The sequence below is a fragment of the Calidris pugnax genome, unplaced genomic scaffold, assembly GCF_001431845.1.
Source record: "Calidris pugnax isolate Ruff unplaced genomic scaffold, ASM143184v1 scaffold56, whole genome shotgun sequence".
Taxonomy (NCBI): Eukaryota; Metazoa; Chordata; class Aves; order Charadriiformes; family Scolopacidae; genus Calidris; species Calidris pugnax.
In genome coordinates, this window is record NW_015090839.1 from 15124460 (window position 1) to 15134175 (window position 9716).

Here is a 9716-nt window from a genome sequence, read left to right on the forward strand (position 1 = left end):
GGATCCAAGGATGGGAAGGTTACAAGATATTTGAAAGGGTGGGAAGTTGGGAAGGGATAGGAAGAACTCTGACCCCCAAGGAAAGAGAGCCAAGGTCTAAAGCCATTTTGAAGATCTGGGGAAGGCAAGTAAGATACTTCAAGGCTGCTGGTACCATCAGCAGCAGCTCGAGCTCTTCTTAAGAACTGCTCATTAAAACCAGGAATTTGTTTTAGGAGAAAGATCCGACTGTTCTTTCTAAATTGTTAGACTGTAGTTTTACAACACAGAGAGAAACAGTGCCCCATTCCTTTCACCAAGACAAACTAATATCTAAAAACCCAAGCATGCTCCTTCACCAACAGGACTTAAACCATGTTCCTGGAAGCTGGAAACTATCCAATTGCTTTGGATTCCCCAAGCAATTGACATATGTCCATGGTCACACTGCAATAGCTACTCTGCAGGGAAGATCTCAGTGTGTGCTCTAGGGGCCCTACTAACATGGAATGGGTGACAAATACATGGGTGCTGTGCATCTGTGTATTTGTTGACAAATGCGTGAAATCTTCCCACCATTTCCTCAAGTAGGTGAGACTGTAAGTATGAAGTAGCTGCTTTTCCCTAAGTGAATAACCAGCCTGCCCCTCCAAATCTATACGAAGCAAAATAAGACTTTTGGGTTGACAGAGCGTATTTCCTTTCTCCAAGATATGCAGATATGGAATATAATTAAAATATATTATCAGTGGTTGTAAATCTCTGGCACCAGTAATCAACACACATATTGCAGGAAGTCGGCCTTTGTCTAGCATTAGCTCTACGTCTCCAATGAAGTATTGTTGTTCAAGGAGATTTTAACTTGAGACCCTGGCATGACCAATTTTGATAAGTCTGTTGTTATAGCGGGAAATACAGACTGGCAAAGATGTGTCTTTCCCTGAGCCAAATGACTCTATTGAGGCAGGCAGCCTGTCTGAGGAACGGTTTCAGGTACTTGTTTCTCCATGTTAAGAAGAGTCTTACCCTGGCTGGTAAAACTGGTTGGGTGGAAACACCAGAAAGCACCAGTACCAGACCTATCTTTCCAGCTTACGCATCCAGAGAACAGGCCTTATTGGCCCACTTGGCAGTCAAGTCAAGGCAGAGGGGAAGGGGAAAGTCCATGATGGTTTTTAAGTGTCAGATGCACTTGCTGAAGTTTTTGTAGTTTGCAGGGATGTTATGATGTAGCTTTGAATGTTCCTGATGGTGGGAAAATGCAAGAGTCACATCCTAGCGCACACCGTGCGGGCAGGCAGCATTGCTGCGTTGCTTCCTGAGCCTCCGCACTTCCACTCCTGCCTCTTTTAAGAGCTTCTTAATTAAGAGTCTTCTCCTTAACATCCAGCTTCTCAGGGGTCCTCAGTTCACTCTTTGCTTGCACTACCCCTCAGGTTTCCCTCCTCCCCCCATTTAAGTCTTCATCCTCCAATGACCAGGGCGTGCTCCAAGCAGACCGTGCAGAGCAAGGCATGGAATGCATCACCTCTGTCCACATGGGCAGAGAGAGGCTTCCCGAACTCCTGCAGCACAGCCAGCAGCACCCACCACTGGTATCCCTCTGGGTAACTCTGTAGTGCACATGCTTAAAGAAACAACACAAAACCCAAACAATCCCCCCTCTTAAAAAAACCCTCCCACCCTCCCTCTCCATAAAACCCACCCCCCAAAATATTACTTGAGATTCATTTATATGAATTATTAACCATCATGGACAAACATATTACTCTAGCTCTAGCTAGGAAAATAACATAAGAGGAGGAAGAAAGGCTTTTCTCATATAAACTCTCCTTATGTTGAAAGAGAGTGACTGTGAATATATGAAAGTGAAAAAGGCTTGGGGACCTCTTTCAGGGAGCTAAAGCACATTTTGTCACAGTAGGGCAGGGTGCAAATCAAGAGAATAGGGCTGGGAGAGAGGGAGAAAGTCCAAATTTAACTGTGTTGAGCAAATTGTTACCAGACACTACAGTGCAATGATGAGATTATACAAATACCAGAGAAAGCACGAATTAGAGAAGGATATGCAGAGAAGGGTGGAGAAGAAAGCGTATGTGCAAGTAAACTACTCTTCCTGTACAGTAATGCTTATTTTTCAAAGTGGACCAAGAGCAGAATAACTCCAAACTCCTCAACACCTGAAGTCAGTGTTTGTAACAGGACTGAAGAGCAATTCTCTGGACAGCTCTTCCTCACGCTGGCTGATAGAACAAGGTGCAATGGCAATAGGGAAATGGTCTGAAGAAAATAAAGTCTGTATTGCTTTTCTGTTCGTGTTTTACCCTAGTTGTCACTGGGTTTGCGAACTAACGATATTTAAGGCTACAGAGAAGTAGCCATCGATATTTAAGGCTACTTCCTTTTGGTAGGGTAATTCCCCTGTGCTGGTCCAGTAGGGTCAGTCATATGGACAAACTTCTGAGTGCATACAAACTGGGAACTGTTAGAAGATCTCCCTTGAAGTAATATTACTGCTGCTAGTCAATATATACTTACAGCAGCCTCCAAACATTACACACTAGAGTAACGGACTGACTGCTTGTACAGTGTACGTGTCAGACTAGTTGCTAATTAATTTCCCTGTCAAATCCTGAAGCAAAGCTATCGGATGCCTGGGACCTAAGCCTTCCTGACCAACCACATTATAGTAAGAGAAAAACAAAACAAAATAAACACCCATCACAAAACTAATAAAAACATATACATTAGCATTCTAGAAGAATGACGCATGTGTCTTATTCCATGGTTTTTGGCTTCATGCTGGCTCACGGGCACTGTGAACACTGAACTGGAAGCAAACAGTGGCAGAAATGAATAGCCACCAGCAACCCCAAGGAGGTTTAATTTTAAGACTGTTCTGCTGAAATGATTTTGTCTATTGATGGCAATGACAAAGAGCAACTTCACGTGAGAGAGCTGCAACTGGTGCCCAATGGAAAGATTGCAGAGATCAGATTTCTTTGTGATTTTCTCTCACACAGGGTGCAAGGAAATAAACAGTAACCCATGCAGAAAACAAGTAACCTGATGGATATAAGCTACTTGAATGTTTTCATTGCTAAGAACTTTCTTTCTGGAGGAATCAAGCATCTCTGCTCTGGAAGATACCCAAATATGTTTAGACTCATCAGTCCCAGACATCCTTTTTAAGGAGCAGCCAAAATGACACTGCTGCACTCTACCACTGACTTACACACAGGGCAGAGGAAGGCGTTAGTTTAATACCTGCCTCCCTTGCACAGAGGTCACCGGCACGGGAAACCAGCAGCAAGCTTTACCAAACACACCCACATTCTGGCTTTCCTTCGACAGTGTTGGACAAGAGCTCCCTGCCTCATGAGGCAGGCAGCGGCAAAGAAGAGTCCGTAAAAACCCCCAAACTTGAAGACGAGTAACAGAAATTCAGAGTCCTCACATCCGGCCGGCGGTGTGCAATGTCTCGCCCCCGAACCAGTGTTTGTTCAGTGCTCCCTGCAGACTGGATGCGGCCTGAAACAGGCGGGTGAAGCTCACCTCTGCCCAGTGTGGTTCCTGTTCGCCTCCGCGTTTAAGGCCAAGTTGTGTAGGAAGAGAAAAAGCTGCCACCACACTTGATTTCTGTTCTGCTGATGCTGTAGAGGAGAACAGTTGAAGCAAGGTTATTTATATTTCTAAAATTGCAACATACCACTTCTCTTTTCCAATAACAACTCAGTTACACTTTTCAAGAGCAGATACTTTAATCCCATCAGCATAACAAGGGGGTGCAGCAAGGGATGAGGGGAGAGAGGGAAATGATAAGTTCTCCAGAAATAATTGTAGCTCTAACATTACAAAAAGAAAAGAGCAGACCCTTTATGCATTGTGCACAAGAGGATTAAACTTTTTTTTTTGCTTGTAGGATTTTGCAGAGTTTAGCCAAGTGCTGTTTTTAATCAGATTGGCTTCTGAGCCTTTCAAAAGCCCCAGCTGCATGAACAAACAACCTTTTTTTTTTTTTTTTAAAAAAAAAGGCCCCCCTTCACCCCAAAAGTAAAAAAAAAGAAAAAAATATAACTGGTGATCCATCTGTAAGTGATTTGACACCGTGAAGGTCAAAGGGTTAATCTTCAATTTAAACCACACTGCTGAGACAGCAAAACTCTGATTTCATCTAGTACAAGAAAACACATTCGTGCACACACACACTCCCCCACCCTCCCCCCACCACATTTTCCTTCCCAGCATCTCCAAGATAATACTGCCCTTTTTATAGCCACTTTTGACAGTAAGCCATAAATAATCAGCCTTGGAGCCCTTTCCTACTGACTGGAGCCAATTAAACCTTAAGCAAGAACATACTTGAAAACACACAAAAAACCAAAACCAAGAGGTTATTTCAGGTCCCATTGTCAAGGAAGAAACATGGGAGTTGAGTTTCAGGGGGACACCAGACTACATAATGCAGCTTTGGGGCAGGGACACTGTTCCTTCTTTTGTTATATGTAATCACCCCTGCAAAAGTGGCTCCGATTATACCCCCACCTTCCCGCACTTTAATGGCATCTCATACAAACAGGTGGGTTTCTCTTTACATTGCCCAGCCTGGGATACTATTTCACCTCAATAACCGACCCTCTATTAGAAGTCAGTCTTTGTTTTCTCATCCAGAATTCCATATTTGCTAAGCAGGACTGATCATTTCTGGAAAACAAAACAAACCAGCCCCAATCCCCCCCTGCCTCCCCCCAATCCCCAGCAGACGAGGAAACAGAAGACTGGCTTCCAACAACTTTGCCTCAGTACACAGGAGTTCATAAAAGAGCACTGAAGCACATTATATGAACAAGATGTTTCAACTCAGATTAGCCCAACAGGGCAGAACAACACGGTTGCAAGGCATTCTTTACATAATCACAAATAAGAGAGAGTTGCAACCAGAGTTGGTGTATTGGAGATGTATCATTAGACAGCTCTTCAAAGCCCTCCCAGACAGTCATTAAATTACGTTTATATTTCATCATGAGTAGATTTGTGCCATTTGAATCACAAGTACACACAAAACATGCTTCAGAAAACCTGCATTCATCTCGCATCTGAGCAGTGGGTCGTTCATCTTACCCTCAAGACTTAACAGTCGTCTCCTGGATTTAGAAAAGTTCACATAGATCCCATCACACATTTCAACACCATTGTGTTTGGAGCATAACCCACAGCCAGTGACTCTAGAGCCTTGTATCATTTATTTCAAAGTAACTAGCCCTGGGTTCAGCCCATACTGATCCAGGCACTGCTAGGTTTACAGGTGAAAACAATCTTTTATAAACTATCCCCTAGGGCTGGGTTACAAGCACATAACTTGGTCTCAAAAAGCAAGATGCTTTTTGTTTTGTTATTCGCCTCTCAGTTTGACCAGGCTTGTCTTTGCTGATCAAACGTGTGTGGAACCACAATGTCCGTGTTTTTATCAAGCTATTACAGCTTAAGTGGACTGCTCTTTACACAGAGACCTTCAGATAGCATGTCAATGAAGTGGCATGTGAGCACAATGCCACCTTCTGCAGTTTCACAAGTAGGGAACTATGCTAGGAGAGCATGGTGGACAAACTATAAATGCTCAGAAGACAATCTGCTTTGGCAGATTATTTTATTCTACTGGCAGTCAAGAGGGTAAAGAAATGTCTTATAAAAACTTAGTATGGGAAATGCAAAAGGATGTTTAAAAATTGGTATCAAAATCCTAAACTTGAAATATATCTCAGCTTCACAGGTGGACCCTCTTTAATGGAAACTTGCATGAAATTTTATCAAGCAGGTTAATTTTGGAGCAGACAAGAGGAGGTGTGCTGATCTGGCATGTGCAATTTCAACTATTCCACACTGTCAGGAGGACAAACACATGTAAGAATCCCTGTATTAGTGTCCTGCTTCATGCAGGAGGCTGCTTTACACTTCTCAAACACCATAACAGGTTTCTAAATATTCTGCCACCTCCTTAAGTTTTACATGTCACCTCAGAAGAAAAGGATTACTTGTTCTTTGCAGTGATGATTAAAGAAGGCCACATTCAGGGAAAAACAGTGGAAGGATCAAGCTCATCCTCCTCCCCTCTGTTTTGAAGTGGGAGGAAGCTTTTTGCGGAAGCTATTGAGGTTTGGTTTTATTTGGTAAATAAGAGGTTTAGAGTTCTACCTTCAGAAGGGCTACACACCTGCAAGAGAACCAGTGGGATGTGGTATCACAAATACTACGAAAAACTCTAACACTGTTTTTTGTTTATATTCTATTGTGTTTATTTCACTGCCTATTGAAGCCACATTTTTGGTACAGCATTTTTGTCCTCCAGTTAAAAATGTTTCCCACTGAGACATTTGCCTGAGACACCCAAGGAGATTTCCATGCAAGAAGAGAATAGGAATTATTTTACCCTTGTATCCTCTCGTTATAAGAAGCATAAGATCTCAAATCACTTTATGAAGGACATTAACACCATTAATTTTGTTTCGAATTGAAAAAATAGAGCACTAGGCTGAGGGCAGCTTTCCAGGTTTTATTCCTAGACCTAGGACTTGCATTTCCCTGGGTCCGTATTCAGCCAGCATTTCCTTCCACAGTGGTGTAGTCCCACACACACATTCCCTGGCTTGTGTACTGAAGCAGCCCGCTCATACTGTCCTCTCCTCACACTACTGCAGGAAAGTGAACTAGAGCAAAACAATGATCAAGGCCAGAACTAATCTGGCAAAGAAGTTGCCTTTAGTATTGATCAGGTCATCCTAACCTATCTGATCCATGGCATCAGGTAGACAAGCTAATGTTTGTGCCAGCACAACAGAAAGAGGACCTGAAAAGAGGAGCAAGCTGACTGGCTCCTTCAAGGCAAGCCTAGCTAACGGGGTTTGCAGAGTTATGGCTTAATTTCTGGCCTGATCCACTTTCTGGGATACTAATTCACCATGGGACAAGAGCCACAGAATGGAAATGGCAGATATGCTTTGCAGTAAACAATTTATGGAAAGGACTGTCCCAGCCTAAAAAATGTCCTTTTCACAAGTTTCAGTAGGTTTTCCCTAGATACGCCTCTGCCGAGACCAAAATACTCAAATATTTCATGACTGAGGATTTTTTGGTGTGGTATAATTTAGCTGCCAGGAAGGACAGAAAACCCAGGTGAGTGGGCATAAAATTTTTTAAGACGTGACACATTTCAAGTAAATTCTTACAGTCTTCTAAGGCTCATAACTACTGCGGCACAGGTTTGTAACTTTCCTAAGCTTCACTATGCCCATTTGTCCTTCACCAAAACAATGCAATCCTCAGAGTCGCTACTGCACAAAAGTATCAAGGATGAGCACTTTGCCACCTCCATGCGGTAGCAACACAATTAACATTTTGAAGCTCTTTTCCCAAGATGGCAAGAAGCCTCTTTTGCCCTCTACACTAACTGTAACTAAATAAGACTAGACTTGTGAATACAGTAAGTCAACATAAAGCTGGAAACACATAAAACCATTTCCTATTGCAGCTGCTGCTTTTTAAAGGGGATATCCTTAAGAGACTGTCTGTCTGAGGCGTTAGCATGCTTCAATGAGTCACAAGGAAAGGCCATTTTACAGGAAAACTGTCCTCTGCAGCAACAGTACATTAGTGAAGCCTATTCCATGAACTGTACTGAACTAAAAGCCAGAATACTGGTAAACAAATGCCAAAAAAACAGCAAGACTTTTACTGGAAGCAAATGAAAGGACGACAGGATTGACCCAATGTTTATTCCCTCCCCATAATATTCCTAATGCATGTTTCACACTGTAAGTATACAGCTATGTATTTGTCAAAGAGCACCTCAGATGTCAAAAGCTTTTCACTTCTACCAAGCCCTTGCATGGGGTGACTAAGGGAAGATCAGTACAGGTAATACATCTTAAATAAAATGCTGTTCCTCTGACACAGTTCCTTGAATCCTTGAGCACAAATTTTTAACAGATGAATAGGAATCACTTTTCCATCTAATACATGTGTGCCATCAATATCTGTCCCTAAAAAAATAAAGAATGTGTTCATCACATGTCATATGTGGGTCTGATACATTCCTATCGCATATACCAAAGGGTACACCTGTCTACCCTCTTTATCTCATGGGCAACTTTTGACTTTGCTTCATGGCTTCCAGATGGTTAAGGGTCAAGTTTTGATCCCATCTTAACTACAGGGATTAAAATACAGCCATAAATGGCACTATTATAGCAAACGAAGAATAATGGCATATGTGTACATAAAAACATCATTCTTCCTTTAATGACTAATGCAAGTATTAGCAATAAGTTGTTGGGTTTTTATTTATTCACTGAAAACAAAAATACTTGCACACCGGGAGCAGTTGCTGACTCATCGCTGAAGGCTGTTTTGGCTGCCAGGTGGCTGGAGGCATATTGTGCTACCACAAAATATGCTTTAGCTTAGAAAGACTAGAAAGTCACAGTCCCCAAGGCAACAGAGGTTACAGAAGGTGTCCCCCGCTGGAGAGAGAAATGCAGGCCAATGGAAGTCAAATACAAATCTTTCCAGCTGTGATTCCTAATGACCAAAGAATAATGCATGTGTAAAAGCAGCAGGGAAAAAAAGGAGATAGTAACAGAGAAAAAACGAAAGAGGAGCTTAGCAGCACGATTTCTCATGGTGACACACAGATGAGGACGAGGATCTTCCTTGGGGTTCTGCATCCTTCTGGCTTGCAGACTAAGTGGGACTAAACTTGTGGTAGAAGGAGGCATCATTTTAATGCTTCCTTTCTCAAAGCCTCCGTCAGGCTTTGCCAGGCAAGATAAGCAACATGTGTATTTATGGAGAGAGGATACACAGGAGTGGGCACAGCAGGAGGGGTGTGGGGCACAGGAAACCCCCAAAACCCATTTATGGGCTGCCCAGCCTGAGCGAGGGGGGTGGCCCAGGTCCGAGCAGCAGACGGCAACGTTCACTGCCCCAAACCTGCTGCAGGCACAGCTGCGCAGGTGAGCCCTTTCTCAACTTTCTTGTAGCTCAAAAACAAACACGCAGCCACTCGCGCCTTCCTCTCCAGAGCGGGCAGGAAGGGGAAGCAGACAGACGCCATGGCAACAGCCAGCTGACGGCAACCTGGGAAGGGCAACCACCGGCCAGCGCGTTCCCAGGCCCCCAGCCTTCCCCTCCTGCACCCCCGGGGGGCACATCGGCTTATTTTTTGTAAATACAGTAAATAAGGGTCTTTCTTGCATTTCCATAGAGCTGCACCTGATACTGCTGCTCTCTACCTGCAGCACAGGCTCCGGTCGGGGGGGGGATTTGCCCCCATGCTGGAAGCGGGGACAAGGCCGCAGGAAGAGGTGCAGTTTCCATGGCCAGTCTGGCCCAAACCATGACACCAGACCTCCTCGGCGCCCAGGAGAAGACCTCCACCTCCTCTTACAGCCACAGCCGGAGGCAGAGCTAGTCACTGAGACCCCAAGTGTGACCCAACAGAGCTGTGTCACAGCTTTACCCTGTTTATCACCAAACCCACACAGGCCGTGGGACGCACCGGCCTTTACTTCGCACCGACTCCCTCCCCACCAGAAGAAGAAGGGAGGTGCTCCCGAAACTGCATGGGAGACACCCCCTAGTGATTAAAGCGTACCTCGGGGTTTTTGATTAAAATACCATTTTGCAAGCTTTTGCAGGAAAATATTTTTTTGGGGAGGGTAAGGGCTGGCGGTGGGGGCGGG

At 44.0% G+C, this 9716-nt stretch overlaps 1 protein-coding gene across 2 annotated transcripts in view; it reads right to left on the bottom strand.

The window, feature by feature from the left end:
* Positions 1 to 1687: 1687 nt before the first annotated feature.
* Positions 1688 to 9716, bottom strand: part of BMF (Bcl2 modifying factor) — a 16900-nt gene continuing 8871 nt past the window's right edge. For both annotated transcript variants that reach the window (XM_014942041.1, XM_014942040.1), the window contains exon 3: positions 1688 to 3632. In XM_014942041.1, coding sequence (XP_014797527.1) covers positions 3531 to 3632 — 102 coding nt within the window. In that variant the 3' untranslated portion in view covers positions 1688 to 3530. The remainder of the gene's footprint in view (positions 3633 to 9716) is intronic.